Consider the following 27,786-nt stretch of genomic DNA (forward strand, 5'->3'; position numbering starts at 1 on the left):
GTTGGACGGGAGGACATAGTAATACTCCCCAAACCATTCTACTGGCAGGGCAGAGAGAGCCGTGACCTCCTCCTTCCCTTGTCAAAGGTGCTGGGGAAGGTACATTTCTTCCCCTTGCCCAGCCATTAGCCTTCTGAACAAAAGGGAGCCAGACAAGAGTGGGAGAGGCTGGTGTCTGCAGTTTGATGGTTCATCTCTCCTTTAAGGTGGCACATCGAAGCTTTAAAATCAAAGGGACACTTCAAAATTATGCACTTCTTTGTAGATTTTATCTTTATTGCTCTGTGAGAGGTAATAGAATGGACAGGAGATGACAGTGGTATCTCACACCTGGCTTTTGATTCACACAAGTAATCTTGCTTTCCCTCTTCAGGGAGAGGGGTTTTGTTTGTTTTGTAACATTTCTGTTGTCTTTGGAAGGATGTTTAGAATTTTTCATGATGAAGTACCTCCAATTCTTGGAAGAATCCAAATCCGCTTGCAGTTTCATATTGAGCAGTATAGGAAGTCCCTCCAATGGACATGTTTTTAAAAATCTGCTAAAACAATAGCAGTGTTCCTGGTTGGGAAGGTATGGAACATATGCCCAGTATTGCGGGCGGGGGGGGGCAGTAACTTATTTCTCACAATGCAAAAGTTGGTGTAAATCTGTTTAAAAGTAAGACTGACTGACATCATGTGACATGCCCCACAGCCTTCAGAGGACAGAACAAGGGTTCTGTCCTTACAAGGAGCCAGTAAACTAACTGTGCATTTTATTTTATTTTTTATTTACATTTTTTCCCCCACTCTTCCTCCAAGGAGCCCAGAACGGTGTATATGGTTATATCTATCCTCACAACAGCCCTTTGAGGTAGGTGAGGATGAAGGATAAGCGACTGGCCCAGAGTCACCCAGTGAGTCCCATGGCTGAATGGGGATTTGAAGTCTCTCCAGTCCTAGTCTCACACTCTAACCACTACACCACATTGGAAGCTTGCCTCACAATGCAACTTGTGGAGAGGGGAAAGTGATTTTTACTTCTTTCCTTTTCCTATAAAAACAATTTTTGCATCAGCTTTCTGAGGTTTCAGACAGGGTCTTTCCCAGCCCTATCTGGAGATGCCAAGACTTGAACCTGGGTTCTTCTGCTTGCAGTGCATGTACTCGTTCACCGAGCCATAGCCCCATGTTGCGGTTAGAATATTTTTGTGTCACGCCAGCAGTCATTGTTTCAGATCGATTGATCTGTAATTTGGATTTGGATCTTGATGGCTGAAAGTAAGGATGTTGTTTCTGAACTGAATCAGAAATTCAATTTCCAATGTGGATATTTCTGTTCTTTTAGTGTGGCCAGTTGTCCTGAACCCTCCTTATCTCCAATTCTATCCCATTTACTTTCCATGTAGAACAATAATTAGCAGCTGGATGTGCAAACTCTTCCACAAGTTAGGTGAAGAGGTGGAAAACTGAATGTTTTTCAGAATTGCCTAGCATTTAGAATAGAATTGCACAGCATTACTCTCAACGGAATATACATTCCCAGACACATTCCAAGTGTGTATTCCCATCCAATAGTGGACAACCAGCCAATATACATGCAGCAGCCCACTGGGAAGTGCTCAGTGGCAGAGCACATGCTTTGCATGCAGAAGTTCCCAGGTTCAGTCTCTGTCATCTCCAGGTAGGTCTTCCCCACCGGTATCCCCAGAGAGTCAATGCCCATCAGCATGGACCTAGATGTACCAATAGTCTTATTCAGAATGAGAGACTGCTTTATATGTTCATGTCAGTGGGAGAAAAACAAGAACCCCACACATGCAGACACTTCAGAAAAGCAAGTAGATATTCTGCAAATCTTCCATGGAAACAAGTATCGAGGACCGTGGAGGGGCAAAGAAGAGAACACTGGGAAATAAAGGGACAAATCTTGCATATCTCTTGCTGAAGCTACTCTACAGGATCAGTTTTAGCGCTAGCCATTTTTTAAATCCCCAAAGCTTAGAGTAAATGACCAGCTAGTCTGAATTTTGGTGGGGCCAGATACTTGCTTTGGCTTCTGCAAAACGGAACGAGTGAGCCCAGGCTGTTTTTCTGCAGCCTTATTTCTTGGGGGATGGAGTAAGGGGAAGCCCCATGCTGACAATGTACTGATAGCAAATGAGATTAAATAAGCGCGGCAGCTCACTGTCAGCTCCCCGCCTTCCCCCCGGTGTAATTCAATTCGAGCGCGAGCGGTGATGGGAACTCGCAGGGGCTGCCTCTGTCACCCCCGCTGAGGTTTGGAATCTTTTAATGTCTAAATAAAAGTTTCACTCAAGCATTTTTTATGCTCCTGCCAGCGGGATCGGCGAGCTGGCGTTGGGCACATTAATGTTAATATTCATACTGGCAGATTTCTCCCCACGTACCAGGCCTGTGTTTGGTAATTATAAATGTGCACTGCAAGATGACATTTAGATTTGCAGGCTTCAACACAAGGGGAGGGGGAGAAGGGTTTCAATAAAGAGGCACACTTTAGTATTTGTCATTTATGCAAAGCTGGCCCTACCCTGAGGTAGGCAAAGGCGCTGTCTTAAACAATGAATTGGGACATAGTTTAAGAAGGGTCAAATCAATAGCTATCCCAAAATTGCTGCACTTTTAAGTTTGGATCAGGGAGGGTTTCTGTGGTTTATCAGCAGCTGAAGACATGGGGCTTCAGTGGTGATTGTACAGCCCTGTTGTGACCGGAGCAGGTGTGTGCTGATGACATCATTGCTCTGTGCTGATTACTGGAGGCCACTACACGACTTCCTGCTTCCATGGCTGCCAGTAAATCACCCTGCAGCCCCTGTGTAATCCCTACTTCTTTCAAGGGAGATATGAAGCTACTGTCAGATCATTAATCCATGTGGCTCATTTTTGTCTGCTACTGATTGGCAGTAGCTCCCTTGGGCTTCAGACAGGGAACTTTCCCGGCCCTACCTGGAGATGCCAGAGACTAAATCTGGGACCTGCATGCAGAACACATGCTCTACCGAAGGCTGCTAGGTGTATTCAGGTGATATTATGGGTAAGGCTGAGCCCACACTTACGTACCACTTTTAATAACGACCTCTATGGCCCTAGAGATGGCCCTGTGAGGTAGGTCTCTGTTACAGATTTACAAATGGGGAACTGGAGCTAAGGGAAACTAACTTGACCACACTGTTACCCCACTGCACCGGCTGCAGTCCAGGTCTTTTTTCCACTGAGCTGGACTGAAATGTCTTCAGACATTTACGATCTTGGGACCAAAAGCAATAATAGCAACGACAGGGTTTAATGTCAGAAAGTGTTATCAACAAGGGATATGAAAAGCACCTTACCCTAACTAGGCAGTTAAACCCCTAGAGATCTAGGCTTATGGGAAATTATTTCTAGGTCAGGACAGCTTCAGAAGTTGCACGTTTGGTCCTGGAACTTTGATAGTAAATAAAGGGTTGCTTTTGAGAAAGTGCTGAGTGTGTTCTTTCATAAGCTATCACCCACAATGTTACTCTCAGATATCTGGCATTAAGGGAAAGACCTTTCAAATAAAGAGTGTGTGAACCGGGAAAGCTTGTGTCTGGGCTTGAACTGCAAGGAAAAGGCTAGAGCATCAACTCTGTTCTCCCTAGCAATTTGACTGGGCCGGAATTCCTGAGCCTTCATTTATATAGCAATTGTTTTTTATCATGCTGGAGACACCCAGAGTAGCCTAATGTGGGCAGTGCTAATCCCCCTGTGCTACTGTGCTCTCTCAGCAAAGCCTGGGTGAGAACAAGAGTGCAAAACCTCAAGGAGTTCACCTGCACTCTGGCAGCGCTCCTTAGACAGGATCGCTTGACCATCAGCGACACGTTTGTGATTTAAGGACTGCTTCCAGAGTGTGGATGAGCTCCTCGAAGTATTTGCACACTTGCACAGGACTGCCTTTGCTTTGCTCCGAGCCTGCAGCAGGAGCACCCATATTAGTTTGCTCTGGAAGCCAGCCAGTGGCCTTGTAAATGCTTTGTGTGTCCAGGTCCTATCTTGCTCATCATGTCCTGGGAAACACTCTGTAAGTTGTTTGAATGTGATAGGGAATCTCAGCCTGGATGTAGCTCAGACCCAAAGTATAGCAAATGATTCCAGACTAGACGGGGTGGTGAAGTGAAGTGAGGCAGTTGCCTCAGGGAGTGGATTATTGGGATGCCAGCAGGGTGGCAAGAAGCCCCCGCTGCCGCCATTGGAGCAGCTCTTTGAGACGAATCTGACCCTTACAAGGTTTACAAGGAGCATAGGGAGAAGAGATAAAGTTGGCCTCTTCTCCTCACACCCGTTGCAGAGCCTACAAGAAGTGCAAGGAGCGGAGACTACTGGCAACTTTGCCCCCTCGAACCACTTTGAGGGACGGGGAGCACGGCAGCAGTTAGCACCTCGCCTCAGGTGCTGCAATTTCTTGGAAGTTGGGCCGCCCTTTAGACTAGAGCTCTATAGTAAATTGTTTGACTAGTTCGTTCAACTGAATATTTGAAATTCAGCATCATACCATAGTGGATGCTGACTGGAAGTCTTACCTAGCCTGTCTTTCACGCTGTTCTTTTTCTGTGCTATCACTCCTTTGCCCTTGGGCCTCAGCAGCCTTTATCTGCCCCAAATCCTTGCTGCCTCACCCACTGCCTTCATTTACCTCTTTCCCCACTTTCTGCCCAGAGAACACAATCCCTGCCATGCCAAGTGCTTGTGTGAGGTTTTGTTTTTGTTTTCCCCAATGAAACGGACCTGGACCTTTACATTCCACCCAGAACTTGCATTCAGTGTCAACATTCTATCTGCTGACACCCCAAGCAGCTAGAATGCTACTTAGCATTCTATGACATCACAGCAGTTCAGACAATGACCAGAAAGGGGCTCACAGGATCTTTTAGCAACTGCAGTGAGAAGCAAACTAAAGAAGCTGTGCTCTGCAAGAGAGGCTAAAATAAAAATCCCAGATGCAGAGCAGAACCACTAGCTGCTCTGGCCAGTTCAGCGCCATCTTAAGGATCTCTTCCAAATGGAAATGCCTGGCGAGAAGCAGCTGCTGTTTCCAGGAGGTGGGGTTCCTTCACTCATTTCCAGCTTTGTGCTTTACTTTCCAGTCCTGAGCATGGGCAGCTACCTGCATGTCTGAGGAAAGCCCAAGTCCTCAAATAGGGTTAAACATTGTATTTCACACATGTGGAGCAAGAAAATAAAAGCTCCTCTTCTCCCCTAATAAAAGAGCTTGGTGCAAGCTGGGGTGGGGTAGAGTGGGGGGACTTCTGCACAAATGAACTTTTATGTTTGGCTGCTGCAGTTGTGTCTTGCGCTCACCTCGAGACACATTTACAAGGATTTATGGCCACCCCCAGAGTTTTGCCAAGTCATAAAACTCTAAAATGAAAATAGTCCTGTGAAGGAAGAGAGGAATAGAGGAGGGAAAATTTGACAACGTGGATGAATTGGCATGTTAAGAGAGCTGCTTAGCAAAACAAGAAGGAACCCCTTCTGATATGGGATTCATACTTAAAAAGCTGCTGAACATGGCCACTGGGGAGATGATCAGTAGCATTTTTAGATAGATTTTGGTGGGGGGAGGTTGGTTCGATATAAATTAAGTACAACACAGAACAGCGCCAAGGCTTCTGCAGGAGTCTTGCTATCAACACGCTCCAGAGGATGGAATTCTTGACCTCCTGGAAGTTTGGGGAGGAGATAGATTCCATGAGTCGATTCTCATGGCCGGTCTGATGTGACTGAATTTGAAAGCATCCTGTGATTGCTTCATTAACACATCAAGTGCTGGTTTGTCACACGACCCCCAACAGCAAGCAACACACTTTTGAAACCTGTTATGGGCTTATGGCCCGCTATGGACATAGTTTCACACACAGCTCCCTACCTGAGATCCCCTCAACCTAGCTGTCTATTGCCATGGCAGTTTGGTTGTCAGAGGACCTGTTTACAGGATCATTTGTGCTGGGATGATAACCATTGAAATCACTTTAACCTCTTATTTTTCTGATATGTTCAATAGATGAATTGGAATGAAATGAGCTGAAACTAAGAGTCATTTTGCACATTACAACAGATGAGGTGGGAAGCCAAAGAAAAAGAATTCTAGGCTGTACCGTTCCAGGCTGCAGGGTGTGCTTGCGTCTTTTTAAAAAAATGCTTCTCCACATTAAACAAAAAAACAAAGCCTTGCAGGTAGTAAATTAACACATCAAGGAAAAGCCTACACTAAATCTTTTTCTCTAATTCTCTGCACGCAGGGAGCTTTCTACATAGAAAAAGCATTCAAAATTATGACACCCCCACCAACAATCCAAAGTGGTACAGACCAGACATCTACCACCCTGTTCTACCGCCTTATTATATATAATCCATATAATTGATCTCAGAATCACCAACCTCTGGCTAGCTAGGTCAGGATTATCAAGTCACTCTTATTCTACCTAGGATAAAAGATTATGTAAACAATAGCAAGGTTGTTCTGTCTGGTGGAGGAGCTTAGAATTATATACAGAAACACAGTAATCCAAAAATGACCTAGAAAATTAGTAGAAAGGGAGTTTGGCTGAAACACGCTGGCTTGATAGTTATTTGATAAAAGGGTTTTTACTTCAGCTTAAGATAACACTTCTGAAACTTGCCCATGTTTTTTTTTAAAGCCTCTATATAAAATGCAAAATACAGGATTTGTGTTTAACGCCAAATGCTATGAATTTGTTTTGTTTTTTAAATTAGAGGCTGGCAACCAAAGATTTGGCTGGTTAATTCAAATTATTCTGACAGAAACTTACTTCCAAAAGTTCTTCTCAAAATTTTCCTCTGCAGATGTTAATGGAAAATATTATCTTGGTGTTTTCTGCCTGTTTCAGAATATTTTCTGAAGATTTTATCTCTGTATATTTGACCTCTATATGTGATATACAATGAAACTTGATTATCAGTTTTTGATAATCAGGAGCTAACATGCAATTATTTTAAGTATATGATGGTATTGACAGCTGATATGCAATGGTGTATTAAGCTGGCTTTCAAATGTTCTGTCTATAGGGAAATGTTTCTACCACATCAACATCTGCGCTTTGCAGTGAGTTCTGTTGCACATGATAGGGTGCACATAAGGGCAGTGCTGGGCCTCCCCATCACCAATTTTGATCTGAGAATGTACCCTAGATCAGTGTTTCTCAACCACTGGTCCGTGGACCAGTGCTGGTCTGTGGACCAGTGCCAGTCCATGAGGAGTTGAGTGCCGCTCCATGGTGGTCCATGAGGAATTAACCCCCCCCCCCAAAAAAATTGAGCCAGTGGGGGCCACCGCTGCTGGGAGCTCTCCAGAGCTCATTTCTAGGCAGGCAGCCCTCGCTGCTGGGATAACGTTCATTTCGAGGAAGCTAAATTAGTGTTATCCCAGCAGCAAGGGCTGCTTGCCTAGAAATGAGCTCTGGAGAACTCCCAGCAGTGGCACACCCCCCCCGCTCGAAATTGTTTTGGGGGTGCATGGGCTGGGGGGAGTGACCCCTTTACTAACTGCTGGTCCGGGAAACTGCACACAAAGTATGTACCAGTCCCTGACTCCAAAAACTTTGAGAAACACTGCCCTAGATGACACCCCTGTGGATGCACATTGCTGAGGAAAATCAACATTGTTGGGCAAGGTGTCTGTCAGCTGTATGTTTCGTGAAGAGATTTCCATTAAGCTTCCAAAAAACTCAGATGTCTCTGAAAGATAGTTTGAAAACCACAGGTATATTGTATTTGACAGTATTTGGTTGTCATGCAATAAATAATATTTAAGGGTTGACATGTAGTCTTTTAAAATCTCACAGCATTTGATAAATAATATACAATTAATTAATATTTGATGATTGATAGCTTAAGAGATTTCATATTTGGAGCCTGTCAAAGCAATGAGAGCCAGCGTGGTGTAGTGGTTAGAGTGCTGGACTAGGACCGGGGAGACCTGAGTTCAAATCCCCATTCAGCCATGAAACTAGCTGGGTGACTCTGGGCCAGTCACTTCTCGCTCAGCCTAACCTACTTCACAGGGTTGTTGTGAAAGAGAAACTCAAGTATGTAGTACACTGCTCTGGGCTCCTTGGAGGAAGAGCGGGATATAAATGTAAAATAATAATAATAATAATAATAATCAAGAGATGCCAATAAGTTCAAAGTGTTTTGAGTTAAAAAAAGAAAAGAAAGGAAAGTCAACTGCCCAAAATGTGGATTTGAATTTTGCATCAAAATGTCTTTTTAAAATGTTCAAATGGCAGGATTAGAAAATGTGATACATTTTTGAATATTTGAGAATATTAATTTCAATTTTAAATTATTCTGTAAACTTGGTAGCCTGCCCTGGGACTTTTTGAGAAGATGCAGGATGTAAATGTTTTAAACAAACTAACTTCATCTTTGCTCATCTTTGCAGATGAGCCTGTATAAAAACATGTATACTTTTCATTTCTGTCCTTTCTCTTTCCCAGTATTCCTTTCCTCTCTGACAATTCGCTGCTGCCAACTCCTCTTCATTCTTCATATCCTTTAGCAACTAAAGGAAACTGGCAAGTAGAGGCCCTTCTGACTGTCCAGCTTCTCTGTGACATGCAGGCAGCTGAACCAATTATCACCAGAGAAGCTTCATTGCTGCCACCACAAAATCGCTTCATGCATTATAATATATATAGATTAAAAATAAAAGCTGATATTCTCAGAAACCTAATAGCCATTTGATGAATGCTTGGAGAACATAATTCCCTGATTTGTTTTAAGCATGCAAGCTTAACTTGCATGAATCTACACATAAGTTTAAAATTGCTCCTGTATGTAGTCTTTTGCCCTTATCGAATGAATGCAACTATGTGTGAAAATGTGTTGTCACAGGCAGATCGGGAGTGCTAAGAACACAGAAGTTTGTTGTATATAAGAAAGCAGGAGAGGGGTGCAGCATCCAGAAATAGGGCAATTTGTGCACAACCCCAAGAATCCTTGCATATCACAAGCCTTTTGTGGTATGATTTATTCATCGGTGTAGCTTCTTGTCTCCAGCCTTCTAACATAAGCAGCCTTACTTACACAAACAACCCAAATGGTTGTGTTTGTGGGATGCCAATCAAATAGAGTGTGATTGCTTCGCGTATTGCTGAGGATTCTGGGGCTGACTTGCTGGCACATGAGTCATGCACAAGGGTTCTTTGCAACGTTGTAAGGGATCCTGGGATGCAAAACGTCTTGGGCCAGCCTTGGTGCTGGGGCTGCAGCTGGTGGTGTTGCTTCTGCTGCTGCTACAGATCTCTAGTTGGGGCCTTTGGTTCCCCCAGTACTCCCACTGAGAAATGGGAAGAATTAATTGACTCTGCATTTCCAGCTTTCAGCTAATTAACAAGAAATATAACCAGACTCGGCAAAAGGTTATGTAAATGTCTAAGAGCAGGTGTAAATCTCTGGCTGAGGCAGACTCAAAATCGATTCACAGGGCCAAGCTTGATATGTCAAGATGTGTGTGAAATGCATCCACAGTTGTTAAGTAAGATGGGTGTGGCTATAATTGAGTGGATGGATTCAAAGGACCTCGGCCCCTCAGCTCCTGAGGGGGGGCCCCCAGCTCCATCCTTCCCTATTTTCTTCATTATTTCCATCACTCCAAGGGGCCTCCAGGGAGAGGGGCAAACACAGGCCCCATCTCCCCTAGCTGCGCCTCTGAAGTGAGGGTATATTTTCACTTCATGATGTATCCAAAACTCAACTCTGGGGGCTGCTATTCGAACCAATTTATTCAGATTCTGTTTTCAATATCAAGGCTTGGAATATTTGATGTAATAATAAGGGGAATCCCTCTAAAGATGTGCAGAGTGCCTATTCCCTACCACCACTGCCATCACACAGGATGCATTTCCACAGGATGCATTTCCCAGCAAGTTGGAACCATAGCGCCTGTGTTCAGTGTTTTTAATAAGTCCTTGATCACCTCCCGTGGTGGAGGCGTTGCTGAAGCATCATAAAGATGGGCGGCATTTGGAAATGGACATGCATTGAAGTAATAACGTGATCACTTCAGCGCATACAGCCACAATCCATGTGGATAGAACCATCATTTTGGCATGTCAGTTTGGCCACTTAAATCAACCCACAATAACAACTTTTAATAGGCCAGAACTTTCCTTTCCCCTCCAACCAAGATAAAGGGCTGCCCCAAACTGCGTCAAACCTTGCCTGGGACTTTGCATGGGTATGCACACACAGATATGGAGTACCACAAGCAAAATGGGCTGGTCAGGGATAATTCTATGCCAGAATTTAAATTCTGCACCACACAGATTCTAACAGATGTGTGGCACTTGGTAGCAACCATGTGCTGAGTGACTCACGTGATTGGCCTCTATATATTACTGATGTGTTACCAAGTCCAACCACATGGAAGCCCTTTGTCAGCAGCTACCTCCCTTATAAGAATTTGGCCATAATCAGGGAATTGGTGTGGCTAAAATACCCTCGTATTTCCTTGGTTGTGTTGTCTTGGGACAGTCTTCAAACAGGAAAGCTCAACTTCCCATGTTTAATTCAAAATTATCTTTTGTTAGGAGCTGAGAACAACTCACAGAAGGCCACTCAAGAACAGGGAGGCATTCTGAAACAAGGATACTTAGAAAAGAAATCCAAAGGTAAAAATTCTTCAAACCAGTTTCCATAGCAGCTGCTGTTAGGTTATCAATTCATATTCCATCTCTGTCTTGTCTGTCTGTTCTAAATTGTAAGCCCTCTGGGCAGGGGTTGTGGGTGGCTTCTCATTCAACAGTTTGGATGCTGATAGAACTACCCAAGTAATTCTGCATCAGCTATGAAGGATACATGTGTTTATGATTTGCCTCTTGTCTCTTTTAAAAATACACAGACAAGGGGGAGCCAATTCATCCCCGTAGCCCCTTACATATATTTTTAAGCAAGTCATGGTAAATATATCCATGTACCCTTCACAGTGGATGTACAGTCAACATACACATTTTGTGCTTGGGAATGCAAATTATTCCTTGAGTTCTTATAATTTATAATCGGTAGTAAGACTGTTACATCACTTTTGTTTCCTGAACACTGGCTGACATCCCAACTAAGAAAGCGCTGGTGCTACGTGAGAAGCGGTGGTGCTCTCGATGGCTTCGACTAATTCAGCAGTGGTGACTGAGGAGTGTGCAGCCCTTAGGGACATATTTTAATGTGCCACAAAGTGCTTCTGGGGAGAAGGGAAAGTCGTCAGAAGTCCAAACCCGCACACCCAGTGCAGTGCTGGTGTAAGTTGGGAAGCCATCAAGAGCACCATTGGTTCTCAAGTAGCAGCAGCACTTCCTTAGCTGGGCTGTTAACCAGTGCCTTATACATTATTGACACAAACAAAATATGTAGGAGTTGTAGGTAATACTTGTTAAAAAGTACTCTGGTGTATATGGGAGCATATCTTGGGAAACCTTGGGGGGGGGGAATCAATGCTCATTTCCCAGGTCTAGAACTTGTCTACCTGGCCTTAATTACCCCTTCTCTTTTCTTTCTTACAGATGCCAAAATATTTGGCTCTGAGTGGCAGAAGCGATGGTGCACCCTTGACCCGATAACCTTCTACTACTATGCAAATGAAAAAAGTAGGTTGTCCTCCTGACACATACATCCAACCACGCACATACATACACAGATCCCTCCAATATTTCCATTGCATCTAATTATATTGAGGAAGGCAGGAGGATTGTATTTAAGGGAAATGCTAAGCCTTCATAAGTATGGGCTGGAGGGTAGCTTGGGGTAGGAATCTTTGGTTCATCAGATCAGAGAGATATCAGGTCAGCATGGTGTTTCATCGAAAAGGATTTCCCAGGCACTACTGCCAAAAAGTCCAGTGCAAATTTGTAGCTCCTTTATTTGCTAGTGCTCCTTTAACACTTACTGCATACATTTGTCACATCCCACTTGTACTCCAAAGAGCTCAGAGAAATACACATGGGTTCACCCATTTTATATCTCTCAACCCTCTGGGGTTGATACATTAGACAAGGAAAGTGTGACTTACTCAGAGTTATCCAGCTTCCTTCATAGTGATGCAGGGATTTGAATCTGGGTCTTCCCCCTCACCCCTCCGCGTACAACGTTCTAAGCATTGCGCTGCAGCAGCTCTTCCATCTGAGTGATAAATTACTCACAGGCAATGTGGGGATCTGCTGTTTGGATGCAGCCTTAGCAAAGAAGAATACAGTCTGTTTGTATTCCAACACCCTTGTCAGTAAAGAATGAGGGAAAGGAGAAATACGGACACAAGGCCCTCTGTAAATAAAGCACGACCCATTTTTTCCCCCATTAGTTGTCAGACGGGCTTTAACCCTCCCCTAAGCGACCATATATAATCCACGTGTCAGCATGTATAAATATTTTCCAGTTATGCTCCATCAGATGCATATAAACAGGAAGCTAATACTTCTAACCGAATTTGGCATGCCTAGATAGATGGCCTGCGATTATACTGTGCCTCCCATCCAGAGAGACTGAGTGCAATGCAGGTTAAAAAAATATAAAGAAGTAACAGCAGGTGGAGAGGACAAAATCAGGAGTTTCAGGACCGGTGGAGAGCTCAGGGACACGGCTTCTCTCTCTACCATTCAAGCATGAGCTGGGTGGGTTGGAAGATGTTCTGTAATCATCCACATGCATCCACATCCAATTGCCAAAATTCTGTCCGTATGTCACACTCTAGCTTGACCGAGAGATGGAACCCTGGATGCAGCTGGATTCATGGAACTATGGGATGGGACTATACAGACAAGGCTTAATTTCCATGGCCAGTAGATAAGAATCACAAGGGCGCTTTCCAGACTAGACCCTACAATGGGGTCAGGACATATCTCGGAAGTGTGCTTGCACACTTCCTGCGTCATGACATTGCAATTCCTATGCAGACAGCAGGGTGCTGTTCGCATTGCCAGTGCCTTGTCTCGAATTTAATTGCTGTGATATAGAGCTAGGACATCATATATCCTGCGTAAGGAAGTTGCTGTTTTTTCGGGGGGTTCGTTGCTGCAAGACTGCTCCCCCTGCTGTTTATATTTTCAATGTGACTTGCCTGAACGGAGGCATTTTGCTGCTGTTCCAATAGCTAGTCTGGAAAACACCCAGGACAAGAAGTTTTAACTTGCAACCCATTGGTGTTTCTTGAGTGCACTGCTTTACTTTCTCCTATATACAGTACATTAATGGTCACTATTACGTTTTATGAAGAAAAATGAGGTGCTGGATTTGGGGATGCTTTGGAGGTGAGAGCAAACCTTGCCCTCCATTCTTGATGCTGGATGGCCTGTCACTGGCAGAGATCCTGCAGAGTTCCCCCTTTTCTACTCTCTTGCAAATTTTATCTGAAGGCCAACACACATGTTAAGACGGCCACACAGAGACCATTTTAAATTGTTCCACCTGGCAGCTGTTACCACCTGCTGAGCTGTTCCTGGGCAATGACATAAACACAGAGATCAAGCAGTTTTCACCATGCTGCTGCAAACCAAGGTTGTTTGCAGAACAGTGGAGAAAATCTATGTGGGATTTTCCCAGTACACACAAACAGTTCACTACATGTCAACATCTGCCACAAGAAGCTACTTCAGACTTCCACCATGGGGCAGCTATAGCATATATACAGGCAGAGGTCTGTCTGGTACATATAATATGCCGTGAAGAAGAGGAGGAGAATTATGTATACATTCGGTGTGCTCCAGAACCATCATCACAGCCATCCTTGCATCTACCCTGTAATATAGGCTAGGAATCCTTACCCTGCCTCCTCTTTATCAGTACCCCGATTGGGTCACATATTGTTAAAGTAGTAGTGGTAAGCAAGATGAATGTTTTGGAGTTTATGCAATCATCATTCCTATGTTATACAGGCAAGCAACCAAAAGGCATGTTCCCCATCAAGAACTACCGTGCTCAGATGGCTCCCTACCTGCGCAAGGATGCTCGAAGAGATTGCTGTTTTGAGTTGTCCTGTCCCGGCAAACGTACCTATGAGGTAAGCTTGACAGAACATGAAAATTACCTCTCCGGAAGAGATCTGTACTGTTATCTGAATATGGTATGCCTAATCTCTTGATTTATGTGCTGCTTGCTTCCAACCTTGGGAGTCACACATTACTCCCACTGTAGAGTGGTGGGTCTTGCCACTCCCCACTCCCCACACTCCCGCTCTACACATGAAGAGCTCTCTCCAGTTCTGAAGAGTAGGGAAGCCCCAAATCCATAAAGAGCCCTCTGACACTTTGGGTTCCAACACAAAAATTCTGTCTCATATCAATAAGGAGGAGGAGGCTGGCACCCATCCCCCTTGACCTCTCAAGACTCTGTGAATGAGAGTCAGGGTGGGGGTTGGGCTCCTCTAACCACAGTCTTCCTTAGGGAAGCCCAATGCACACTTTGAGATTCACCCACAGTGTTAGACCGTCTTACCTTCCTAACTTCCTAACTTGGGTGTAAAATCCTGATTTACACAGGAAGCTTAAAGCAGAGGAGTTTAAGCAGAGAGCTGGTAGTCTGGAGAGAAAGTGCCCCTATAGTGCACTGAAGGAGTCAAGCAGTTCCCTTTCAAAGCCCTGCCATAGGGTGCCACCTAGAGGTGCCTGGCAGCAAGGCCAGCTTAGTCTCTTAACCAGTAACCTGCACTGGGCATATATACATGTACACACAGCTTTGGCTTCCCAAAAACCTTGAGTATCGGTGGCTGCCATTCCTGGGTAAGGCTAGACAAGCTTATCCAGCACAATTCTGTTGTAGTTGTTCATATTTCAATACGGTTTATACCCAGTTATCTCTCATTCTCTCCCTGCTCTGTGTATGTTTTCATTATATATGTGGCCTATTATTTGGTATTATGGTCATTTGAAAAGAAAAGAAGAAAAGAAAAGAAGAAAAGGAAAGGGGGAAAAAGAAAGACTAGCTGGGAATTATAGCACACCAATGAGTCTCTGGGGTGTACAAAAATTGTGTGTTGATTTTCACATGTATCTCGGGGATTTTTAAATAACGAAGACTATGTATGCTCAAAAAAACTCCACTACCCCCGTCCAAAGAAGCAAACCAGGTGTTTTGCTCTTGCAGATTGCCAAGTGGGTAGACAAGTTTTTATAAGAGGGAAAGATCTCCTACAGAGATGAGAGGCAAGATGTTTGCCTAGACCAAAGCAAGGAGCATTACAAGACAGACCCATACATGTGTATATTGCTGGATTTCTCATTACTCAGTGACTCAACAGTTGAATGTGTAAATTACTTAAACTAAAATATTGTGTTTGAAATTATGTTAGATAGTTATATGGACCTCTCTTCCTGTGGTGTTTAGTAAAGGGCCATGTCAGCTGATGTTTCCATCACTGAGTGATGCATGCATTTGTGAACTCTCTCTTAGGATCCCATACTGAGAAAGTCCCAAAATAGCATGATAATTAAGGAGCAGGTTGAGGTAGAGCTTGGACCTGTTATTTGTGTACAACTGCATGTAAATCAGCAGGTGCAGACATACTGGAAGGCATCTTGTTATGGCCTTAACTGATTTTTTTTTTCTTTGCAGTTCACAGCTGTTAGCCCCGAAGAAGCTGAAGACTGGGTGGATCAGATCCTGTTCCTGCTCAGGGGTGAGTAAGTTAGGAGGGAACAAGCAGAATGGTATATGTTAGAGTGACTCCCATATTCATGTGTTCCACATGATTACTTCACATTTGATGGTTTGCAGCTGGTTCTGTGAATTGCCACCATTGACAAACACTGTGTTTGCGGTGAAGTGAGCTGATAAGAAAAGTTCAGACTGTGGTGGTACATTTTTGCATTCATCATGTAATGTGCGTACATGTATGAGCCCAGTAGCGGCCGGTGAGGGCAGCGCCAGTGGGGGCGGCGAGAGATGCCTTTAAAAATAAATCAACAGGTGCTTACCAGTGTTAGGGCAGCACCTGCAAGGTGCTCTGCCTGGAATCCCGTGCAGGGCAGCATGGCTCTGGCCTCTGAGCAGAGGATGACAGAAGATGGGGACACATGCATTGGACTGTGCACTAGAGCTCATTTTAACTGTGGAAACTTTTTAAATCCCACAATAAACTAATCTGGGAAAGCCCTTAAAGTCTTAAGCATTAGACGCAGAAGCTATGTGTTTCAATCGGTTTTTTTTACCTTGATGCAAAATGTCATGTAAGCATCGTAGCAACTTGTCTGAAAGATGCAAAGAACAGAAGACAATGAAGCCATTATCACGAGTGGCAAAAACCGGGGTAGGGAAGCCCAGCCCGATTTTAGCTGGCAGCACGGTGGCGAGCCCTCTTAAGTAGCCCGAACTCGGGTTTGAGGCACAAGTGCGCCCCAAAACTGGGCTAAGTGATTGTGTGTCAGCCACGGCGAACACACTCGTCAGGGAGGGGGCAGAGGCATAACTATAGGGGGCGGGGGGGCACGTGCCCTGGGCGCCATCTTTTTGGGTCACATGGGGGGCGCCGCCATGACCAATTTTTTTTTAAATTTTAATACAAATTTCTCCTGCTCAGTGCAGCAGCGCTGCAGCAGTCAAGGGTGCGCGTCGGCGCCCCCTCCCCCATGAGCGGTCCCTTCCGCGCCCCCCGCGCCCCCCCCATTGCTTTGCTGGCGACCAGTCAGTGGCCTGGCTTGGCCGCAGCAGGCGCCTTTCATGCTGCTCACTGCGCCTGCCCGCCCGTGCCCACCATTGCTTTGCTTGCAGCCAGTCAGTGGCCTGGCTTGGCGGCGGGCGCCGCGGCGGGCACCTTTCATGCTGCTCACTGCGCCTGCCCTTGGCTAAGGCTCGCTCGCTCCGTCGCTCGCTTACTATGGAACAGCCAGAAAGAGGCCCTCTAGCGGCTTGCCAGCCAGAGGGTCTCTAGTCAGTGACACACGCACGCGCGACTCGACCGGCGTGCCGAGTCGCGCTGCGCATGCATGCGGTGCGTCCATCCTCCTCTGTTCGCCTGCACGTGGTGGCACAGTCGCCATCGCGGAGGAAAGCGTGGTTGCTGAGGCTGGGGCTGCACTGCAGCAGGCGCGGGCAGGACGACGAGGACACACACAGACACCCGCACGGAAGAAAGGATTTGGCGGCGGGCGGGTGGAAGCAGCAGACCAAGTGTCAGGGTGAGAAACTGAATGAGTTGCAAAAACTACAGAAGCCACATGTGGGGGAAAAACATATTAAAGAATCAGGCTTTTATTTAGCTGCCCAACTATGGTCTCAGGTGCCTAACAGGTGTTAATGTTTGCATTATACGCTCCTCTCTCCGCCCCAAAAGAAAGAAAAACAATCATAAAGATTCTTTGGCACTCAATCTTAAATGCATGCATGTATATGGAACTGAGAGTAAATTCCCACAGCCTGGGTAGTACGGCAGTGTGAGTTGACTCAAGCAGTGTAACATAGCTGCCTGTGCATTGTTACAAGGTGTTTCAAGAGAGTTTTACCATGAGTTCTGCTTGCTGGCATGCTCGTTTTTGCACTGTGAAAGCTTGCCTTGTGATCTCAGTTTACGCTGAAGTGCTCCTATAACAGCTCCATCTCAGAAAAACCTGCAGTGTTAGCTTTAACAAGTGCCTGTGGTATCCTGCTAAAGACACAAAGTTTGGCAAGAAAAATGGGGGAGGGGGTTATATGCCAGGACCTTTGGAGATTGTCTCTTGCTTGTGAGGAAAAACCTAAGTATAATGTGGTGTGTATCATCATTGCATCATAATTCTGTTGTTTGAGATACAAGCCAACTTCACAGGGTTGTTGTGAGGAAAAAACACATGTGTGTCAGTCAGATGTATGCGGGGGGGGGCGCAATTTCAGTGCTTGCCCTGGGCGCCATTTTCCCTAGTTACGCCTCTGGGAGGGGGGTTCCCAGTAATGCACACGCACTCAAAGCTGCCCGGCGAGTGGCTGGGGAAGCCACCGCTCGTTTGGGCAGGCAATCCAGCCGCCCGGAGATTTCTCTATGATCGCCTGTGGGGAGGTAAGCACTTTTAGACTTCCTCCCCGCAAAAGAGGGTAGTCCTTCTCACTGATTGGTGAGAAGAGCTTCAGTATATTGAGCCCTAGTTTAATCCTGGTTTAGTGTGACAATCACAAGCCTCAAGCTTGCATGGTCCCACCTTCCCTTAAAACGTGAAGGGAGAAAGTTTTCTACTTACATTAGTGTGTAAAACAAGATGGAATTTTGTTGGGATGTCACAATCCAGCAAATCCTGTCTTATTTGTTCACAAACTGTGAAGAAGCCAGGACTTCTTAGGTTAAGACATCGCAATAAATTCCAGCTTGTTCTAAACCACCAAAACTTCCTCCCTCGTGTGCAAGCCTTAGGCTTGTCTTCTTCACCCTAAACCATGATTAAGACACAGGTTAATGTGGTATCTAAACTGGGCCAAGGTATATTTTGTGGGAAGATTGGAGCAGGTGAAAGCCAGAGGGAATCTTTTTCACCCTTTCTGTGCTTGCATATGAGTGAAATCTGAGATCTAAACCACTTGAGTGTTTATGAAACTAGGGATTGGTTATAGTGTTCCCTCTAAGGTGTGTGTGTGTGTGTGTGTGTGTGTGTGTGTATGCACACACAAAGTTTTTGATCATTTTAGATCCCACACAAGTGGAATCAGGAAGGCCGCACTCTGAATGCACGTGTACATACACTGCCTTGATACTGCCACCCAGAATAAAACTAATTACACACACACACACACACACACAGAGAGAGAGAGAGGGGACACAGATTGGTAGTTCTTGCAGATTAATTAGCTCAGATTCCAAGAGTGGGATCTCACAGATGCAATGTAAAACAAGACAAGGCTCAAATCCAAGAGATACTTTCCCACCCAGCCCTTTTTTCAGCTGTTACCAATATTTGTTCCTCCTATTTTGGGGGCACCAACATAAGTCCCTGAAGATAGCAAGACTTGTGTTTTATGGGTTAATTAAAAACTAAACTTGCATCTGCTCTATGGAAGATGCTTCCTAGGTTGCAAAGAATTTGTGCTCTCAAGGCGTCCTCTGCTGGTCAGTATGTGACAATGACATTGGTTGTGAGGAGCTACAATGAAAACAGATACAATCACAAAGCTGGGAGGGACCAGAAAGTCATCCTTCCTCACTGCAAGGCAAGATGATATACACATCATTCCCACTCACTCATCCACCCCCATTAGACAAAATAATCCAGACCACAGCAGGCAGGAGCAGAAAAAGGTAGATGACAGCAAACTACCTGCTGAGCAGACATGTCTAGTAATAGTTCCAGAATTGTCCTTGCTGCAGGAGTCCTCCAGACTGCTTGCTATGATGGTGAGGGAGGCTCTGTAAGGAGTTTTCTGCCAACATGTTTCTCCAGTCGCCTCAAACTCTGCTCCATTTTTGGCAATGCAAAGGATCTTGGGCTTATTTTGAAGCAGAACTCATTAGATTTTAACTTGAAACCTGTTCAGTTCTGGAACATGTAAAGGAATAATTAGGGGGCGGGGGTAGGGGGGACACTGGAAATATGCAGACTGCCTTTTGTTCATCCCTGAGAAACCTCAGTAAGACCCCTACCCCGTCCCCCACAACAGAGATTTGGGTCCAGGGCTCTCAAGTCATAACCTGTGCCTCCTCAGGTTTGAGCCCCTGGGGCTTGAGCCCCAGCACATCTCATTCAAATAATCAGTCAATGATATTGATGATAGTCCCAGATTCTACACGTAGGTCAATGTAACTGGTGTAATTATGTTTGGGGGCCTAGCTTTTAGTGATGGATTTATTCTGAATAGGTGGGGGTTTTTTTACTCAACAATAAATATATGCTTGTAAGATTTAGTCTGTATGGGCTCCAGCAGTGTGGAGACAAGGTTCCACGTGCAGATTGCAAAAGGGGCTGCTTTGTGTTGTGGGGATGGGGTGGTGGAAATCCCTTTACCCTGTTTGGTCAGGCAGTTCTGGTCCTGATTCAGAGATCTGCAGTGCAGCAGTACAGTACAGCAGTGGATGGCAGACTATTGTTTTCCAGAAAACCTCACCCCTTCTTTGGGGTGGGACAGAGATATTGAAGGCACTATCTTTGTTTGTAATCATTGATAATGAGTTAATCGGAGATAAAGGGGAAGATCTACCAACAGTAATGCTCTCTGGGATCTCGTCGAGTCAGTGTCAACTCCTGGGCGCTATCCAGATTAGACCCTACAGTGGGATCTTGATTAGACCCTACAACGGTATCTCAGAAGTGTGCTTCCACACTTCCTGTGTTGTGACACCGCAGTCCCTACGCAGACAGCAGGGTACCGTTCACATTTCCAATGCCTTCTTTCAAATTTAATCGCTGAGTTATAGAGCTAGGATGTAGTATAAGTTACTGTTTTTTCGGGTTGTTAGTTTCCGCGAGACTGCTCCCCCACTGTTTACGTTTTAAATGTGACTTGCCTGAACGGAGGCATTTTGCTGCTGTTGAGCAGCTAGCCTGGAAAGCACCCTGGCGACCACAGAGCCCTGTGTGGGGTTTTTGTTTTTTGTTTTGGTAGAATACAGGAGGGGTTTACCATTGCCATCTCCTGCACAGTATGAGATGATGCCTTTCAGCATCTTCCTATATCGCTGCTGCCCAGTATAGGTGTTTCCCATAGTCTGGGAAGCATACCAGCGGAGATGCAAACCGGCAACCTCATGCTTGCTAGGCAAGTCATTTCCCGTTGTGCCATTAGGTGATTCAGATAAAGAACTAGCACTTAGCAACTCTGTGCGTCTTGTGTTGATTTAAGCATATACACACATGTTGATTTAAGCATTCAAGCACACACGCTTCACTGTGGTTATGGCATATAGCCTTCCTGTAATATTTTCTTGTGTGTCCCACAATGATCTCTTAGATCTATCCATCTCTTCACTTGTAATAATACTGTCAGAATCCACATTGCATGTATGCAGAGAAGCTTTCTCTGTGGAAACCCCACAGCTCTGTACCGCCCACCTTCCCAGGCAACTTGTTGCAGCATTTTTCATCTTAAACAGCTTTCGTTTCATTAGGGCTCGCATGGGTAGTGAATTTTCCATAAGGGAAATGGGAATGCTGGTAGAAGAGGCTGGATCTTTGGTGATTTTGCTTCGTTTTACCTATTTGGCTGTTTGAACAGTCTTTACATGTTTTGTTAATCACCCAGAGCCCCTGGCACTAAGAATTAGAAAAAACGCATCTAAGGGAAGATCTGCTGGGAAGATGGCCTCTCTTCAAGGCACTGGCCAAATCCAGACCTGCTTAGCTTCAGAGATGGGGCTATATCAGTCATCTTCAGGCTGCTATCTGATCCCACTCTGGCACCTAAAAGTTCAAATTGCTGAAGTTTCTTAAAGTGTCCTGTAGCAATATCTGTGATGCTACAGTGTGCTGTAGCAGAGTGTTGAATTAGGACCCGAGAGATCCAAGTTCAAATCTCCATTCAGTTGTGAAGCTCATTGGGTGTCCTTGGAACAGTCACTTATCTCTCAGCCTAACCTACCTCTTAGGGTTGTTGAGAGTAACATGCAGAGGAGGGAACCATGAATGGCACTCCTTGGAGGAAGGATGGGATAGAAGTGTCAATGATGGTGATGATGAATAAGACATAGAAAATAGCAATCTGGGCACATGATGAAACTTTACACAACCCATTATGCACCCAGCAGCCCACGTTTTGCTAGCTAAAAATAGTTCTGTGAATCAATTCTTTGTTTATTCCCTCCTCTCAGATATGAGGTCTTTTGTTATCCCCTGTGAGGAGGAAGACGATGATGACAAAGAGACCTATGATGACATAGACAGTTTTGATTCCCCCACTGTGACACTTCACCAGGATACCAGTTTGAACCTGGAGGAAGACATGGAAAAGTGTGACGAGAGCATCTATGAAGTTCTTCCAGGTGAGCCATCTTATGAGCATATGAAGCTACCTTGTCTTGAGTCAGAAATATCTAGCCCAGTATTGTCTATTCTGACAGGCTACCAAGTCAAGAAAATGTTGCCGGGGGGTGGGGGTGGGCAAGTTTTGGAAAATGTTATTCTCTATCTATCTATCTATCTATCTATCTATCTATCTATCTATCATATTTTTATACCACCTGATATGTACGTCACTAGGCAGTGTACAAAATAATAGTACAGTGATTTCTTCTTGCCCTGCATTTCACAATACAGGCATGTCAGTTTGGAATAGGTCTATTTGGGCAGAGTCCTTTTGCTTATAAAATACTTCTGTCTGTGTTTGCTGTGCAAATCAGTGTGAATCCCTGTATCAATTGGAAAGTGAAAGCAAATTGAAACTGTTAGAAATAATAGGAAACTCAACAAACTGCCTCAGCCAAAAAATTAGTTTACTGGGGATGAAAGAAATACAAAACCGGCCAATGTTGCATACGTCCTACTTGAGTGAGCTTTTTAGTGGTGTATTTTAGTATTTTGCAAGCTTTGCTCCCAACAAACAACTCATATAACCAGGGGGCTTTCCAGATTACCCACTACAATTGTGGTAAAATAATGCTTCCGCTTGGCAGGATCGAATTGAAAATGATCCCCAGAATCTACAACAGAAAATACAGCTACTTTTTTGCAACGGACATACAACGTTATAGCACTAAATCTCAGCAATAAAATCCGAAACAAGGCATCCGAAATGTGAACAGCACCCTTCTGACAGCGTAGGGACTGTGGTGTCACAGCAAAGGAAGTACAGAAGAACACTTAGCAGATCCGTAGTGACACTGTTGTAGGGGTTAATCTGGAAAGTGCCCTGTTCAGCCTGAGTATAAGTTTCTGCTTTTGGTGCTATCTGCTCAGCTCACCACTGTTCTGAAATGTTTATTTTGTTGTCTGGAATGGCCCCAATCCCTCCCAGTTTTGCATCATGCAGGCAGTGGACAGAAGAAAAGCAGAGGTACAGTACAGGAGCAATGGACTCCCCTCATTTAGTGTTTTGTCATTTTGGACAGGGAAAGGAGATTTCTTGCCAAATGAGTTCAGTGTCATTTGAGGAAAGGTTGTGGAAATCTGATTGGGGAGTGAGCCCACAGATATAATCCTTTTTTGTTTGTTATGCCACAATATAAAATATGGGGGTGCATAGTAAATCATAGTAAATATGGGGGTGCATAATAAATCAGTGCAACTGTGGGCCTCGAGCATCCCTCTGAGTTCAGTCCAGAGGTATACCTGTACAAATGGGCAATATTTGCAACTAGCAGAATATCCATGGTGCCATTAAGCACTCCTCTTTTCTCCATGGTTGTGAAATCCATGGGGCAGTGCTACAGGATTTAGTTTCCTTTGAATGAGAGGATACTCTATGATGTCTTTATTTAATTGTCTTATGTACAAATAGACAGTTAGAGTGCATTGGAAGCAATCGACTCCTAGAGCAAGCAGCAAGACCACTGACCTTGCTTCAGATGACCAATGAAAGCAATTGTTCATACCTCCACAATCCCTGCAGGCTCCTTCCAATCCAACTAAACGTTCAACTTCTCTCTCTCCCTCTCCTCTAAATTGAAACTTGCTACAAACTGTTCCGCTGCCCCTCCTACTTACTAGCTTTGATCAGTGTCACATTCTGAAGGCTGGGGAGAGGGATTTCCAGGCCATTAAGGAAAACATCCCCAGTCATTAAGGAACATTAATGCTCTTTTGTCAAGTCCCTGACTACCCATTAGTCTGTCAGGTGAAACCATAGCTATAGGCCCATTCATGTTAATCAAGACAGCAAAACTCCTAACACTATTTTGATGTGAATACCCATTCACCCCTCCGTTAAGATGTGAATAGGCAGTCTGGGAAGACAGTCTCTAGTTATTCATGTTGCGTGATCATCATATTGACCATTGCACATACAGAAACAGATCCATTCTGTTCACCCAGTTGAGCAGGATTTCTTCAGTACCTTCCAGCAGCAGGATCTGCATGTGGTTCTGCACATGGAAGGCAGAGTGATGGATCTACCCCTATTTTCTGTGTGCTGCAGGAACCCATAAAGGGATGCACATTTGCAGTAGCTCTTTACATGTGCTGCTATGCATGGAAGAGGACTGATGAATCGAGATAAAAGAGGTACTTGCAGCTTTTGGTAGCAGTTTGCTCTGCTGAAAGCACATAGAGAGAAATGAAGGAATAATTCAGGACTTTTAAATGATTGTATTTTTTCTATAGGGATCCATTTGAAGGCAGAATCCTTGTATATCCACAACTGTGCTGTAGAAAAGTATTTGCAGAGCAAATAGCTATAGGTGACTTGAACAAGAAAGTCAAGCCACATATTGTAGAAGAACCTGAAAAAACAGGCCTGATATGGAGGGAAACCTCTTGTCCTCTTCCTGACCCCAAATATATTGATCACACAGACCCTGTGTATGAGCCAAACCTGTCTGTCAAGATCTCCCACAAAGTTTTTTTTCATTTGGGCCCAACTTCACCTACCTTCTGTACCTAGTTCTAGGATATTCCTGGAATGGGGGTGAAGGAAAACCCTAAGTTTATACTGAAGGGAAAGGTAAATGTTGGTGTAACATTTTATTGTGCAATGAAACCTTTGGCGTCTCTGCAGAGGTGTAAGGACCTGCCACCACCCGGTACTTCAGTCTGAAGGGACAGCTTTGAAGGGTTATCATAATACATGCCAAAGGTTTCATTGCACAATAAGACAAGTGGCCAAATTGCCATGTGCACAGCCTGCAGGTCTGTAGGCATTAGGCAACCTAGTGGATTTACACCAGCATCTGTGCATAATTATCAGCTTTCCCAAGTGCTGAAATGCCAAACACTTACACATGTGGGCCTTAAGGCCTGCCTTTCTTGCCTTCATATTTTGGCATCCCAGCTGCTCTGCACACACCTGACCCTGTCACACAGCCACAGTGATTGCTGGATTGGGGGATGATTGTATAGTTTTAAAATGAGAATGAGACACTTAGAACTTTCTCAGAGGCATTCTCTTCCTCATTACCTTTGTATGAGACTATATATTTGTTTGTAAGCTCTTGGAACGGAAGTTCTGTGGTCCATTATTTAAAATTTGATTCAATCCTACCCTAATTACATCACATATTCCAAGTCTACATTTCAGGACCCAGCTCCAATTTAGGGCCTGAATATCCCCTAATATCTGGGGTGAATTAGACTCTTATCATTAACCCTGGCAAGGGAGATTCTCCTACCCCGCTCCACCTTTCCTATATTGTCCACCCGCATCTTCAGTCTTAGTGATTCTGCAGACTTTTGAGGCCATGTCTCAGTCCTTACAACTTACATCAACACATTCAAACCATCTTTCCATCCCTTCCCCCAAGTCTCCCACTGATGTACTGGAGTAGGCCTGCATACGGGGCAGATCCTCCAAGGAGCTGTGTTTTAATGTTGCAATTTGATTCAATTTTCCACTCTATAAAATTACCCATCATTGTTCGTTGCCTCCTAACAGACACCTTCACTCTTAATTTAACAATCCTATCGAATTCTGCCTCGGAAATTGGAAAAATTTATCACCTGTGAAATTTTATTTTTCCTTGGTTGTATCTGTTTTTGTAAAACTTCATTAGCGACGATGACTTGCTGAGGAAATTATCTTTCTCTCTCTCCCTCTCTCTCTCTCCCTCTCTCTCTCTCCTTCCGCTACCACAGTCTCACTCCCTTTCATTCTTAAAAGAAAGAAAGAAACACTCAACCACAACTGAGATTTTTATTTGCATAATAAAAAGACACACTTCACAAAAACAAAACAAAATCCTTCTACTGAATCTTTAGAATTGCGTGTTGGATCCGACAGTGGTCCATTCCATGCAGCATCCTTCCTCTTGATGTTGGCCAGCCAGTTACCCCATGGATACTCACAAGCACAACATGCTGTTTGTCCCGTGTCCAGTAATTAGATAAATGCTGAACCTAAAGGTTCCACGTATGGCCATCCTGACTACCTGTGCTTCTCTGCTCTGTGTATAAGTGCAGTCCCTTTAAAGTCATTTTGAATAGTAGCCATCCTGAAATCCTGTGGTGATGAGTTCCAGAGTTTCATTGACAGTTGAGCAAAGAAGTACCCTACATTAGTTATAAACTTGCTAATAATATCACTAAAGCCACTCGTGGAGCATAATGTCCAGAACAAGCCTTAAGCAGCAGAGTGATCCTGTTGTCTTGCTACAGCTAAAACCAGCTTAACATAGTTGTAGTCCTGGTTGGTTGGTTGGTTGGTTGGTTGGTTGGTTGGTTTATTTATTTTTACATTTTATATCCTGCTCTTCCTCCAAGGAGCTCAGAACAGTGTACTACATACAGTCTCAACAATAACCACAGAAACAACAGCTAATATGGCATCACCAACAGAGACACCCACAGCATCCTGCCATTCGCAGCACTGTACATTGACAACATGTCCACATTTGCCATGCATGGAAGGTGCCAATGAACATTAACCATAGTTAATGCAGTTACCCACTGCTCATACCCCCCTCTACATACAACGCATGGCTGTCCACCTCCCACTCCCCATACTGCTCACTGCACCATCCAGAGGGGTATCGGAAGTGGTGGCTGAACCTCCCAACGAGGTGGCAAGCATGGGTGGAGCAAAGGCATCCTCCAGGGCAGGCAAGGGGCCAGGGCCCGGCCATCATGGCCAGCTGGAATCCAGAGCTCTTCACATGATGTCAGTAATGCCTGATGACATTGGCCAGCTGGGGCAATGAGTCCAGTAGCCAGCGTGGGACGAGGCAGATGGGAGACTAAGGGAGCAGAGGGGAACTACAGGGTGGTGGAAGAGAGTGACAGCTTGGTGGGACAGCAGAAAAGAGTGGGGATCACGGGGTGTGGGTTAATAAAGGCGGTTGAGAAGCAGATGAGTGGGACAAGAATAGGATGTCCAGCCTGCTCTGTTGTGTTTAAAGGGATAAGGCTAATGAAGAGGGGAAACTGGAACCAGGGAGTCCTGGGACCTCTGGGGAGAGGCCAGTCACAGAGAAGAAAGCAGTCCTGAAGGAGCAAGGAAATGGTGATATTAACCGCCTCCCCTGAGGACCTCCCAAAGTGACAGAGAGCCAGAGTCGGCTCATGGATCCAAGCCCACAGTTCCACGACACACAAGCATCCTCCCAGGGAGAGCCCACAGTGCCTCCCTTGACAGAGCAGGACCTCAATGGCCCAGCAGATAGGAGAACAGCAATTGGTGCCTGCTGCCACAAGCTGCAGAGCTCTACCCAAGACAGAAAGCTAAGTCCCCAGGCAGCCCCCAAACAGCAACAGCCAGTGCAAAGAATCACTTTATAATCAAAGTGAAAATACCAGTGCCACAAGAGAAAGAAAGACTGCCATTACAATCACAACCTCCAGGCTCAGTGGTTAGGTGCTCCATAGCTAAGTGGTTAGAAGAAGGTCTACAGCAAGGGTCAGCAACTTGTGGCAGCAAGCATGACTTGTCCCCTTAAGCTAAGCAGGATCCGCCCTGCTTGCATACGAAAGGGAGACTAGAAGTGTGAGCGCTGTAGGATATTCCCCTTAGGGGATGGAGCCGCTCTGGGAAGAGCATCTAGGCTCCAAGTTCCTTCCCTGACATCTCCAAGATCGGGCTGAGAGAGATTCCTGCCTGCAACCTTGGAGAAGCCGCTGCCAGTCTGTGTAGACAATACTGAGCTAGATGGACCTATGGTCTGACTCAGTATATGGCAGCTTCCTATGTATGTTCCTATGGTTTACTCACAGTCTTGTATGCCATATTGCTCCTGGAGCCACGCACCCCGTGGTAGCCCCTGTTGTGACCAGAATTTCCCTGCCTGCTCCCTGG

General features: G+C 45.0%; 1 protein-coding gene across 1 annotated transcript in view; it reads left to right on the forward strand.

Moving 5' to 3' along the window:
* The window catches only part of SKAP1 (src kinase associated phosphoprotein 1), a 435,964-nt gene that overhangs the window by 330,144 nt on the left and 78,034 nt on the right, over window positions 1-27,786 (forward strand). Inside the window, exons 6-10 of the mRNA XM_053262673.1 lie at window positions 10,572-10,652; window positions 11,538-11,621; window positions 13,902-14,026; window positions 15,577-15,640; window positions 21,722-21,892. Of these exons, the coding sequence (XP_053118648.1) occupies window positions 10,572-10,652; window positions 11,538-11,621; window positions 13,902-14,026; window positions 15,577-15,640; window positions 21,722-21,892 (525 nt within the window). The remainder of the gene's footprint in view (window positions 1-10,571; window positions 10,653-11,537; window positions 11,622-13,901; window positions 14,027-15,576; window positions 15,641-21,721; window positions 21,893-27,786) is intronic.

The sequence above is a fragment of the Hemicordylus capensis genome, chromosome 6 (genome assembly GCF_027244095.1).
Source record: "Hemicordylus capensis ecotype Gifberg chromosome 6, rHemCap1.1.pri, whole genome shotgun sequence".
Lineage (NCBI taxonomy): Eukaryota > Metazoa > Chordata > Lepidosauria > Squamata > Cordylidae > Hemicordylus > Hemicordylus capensis.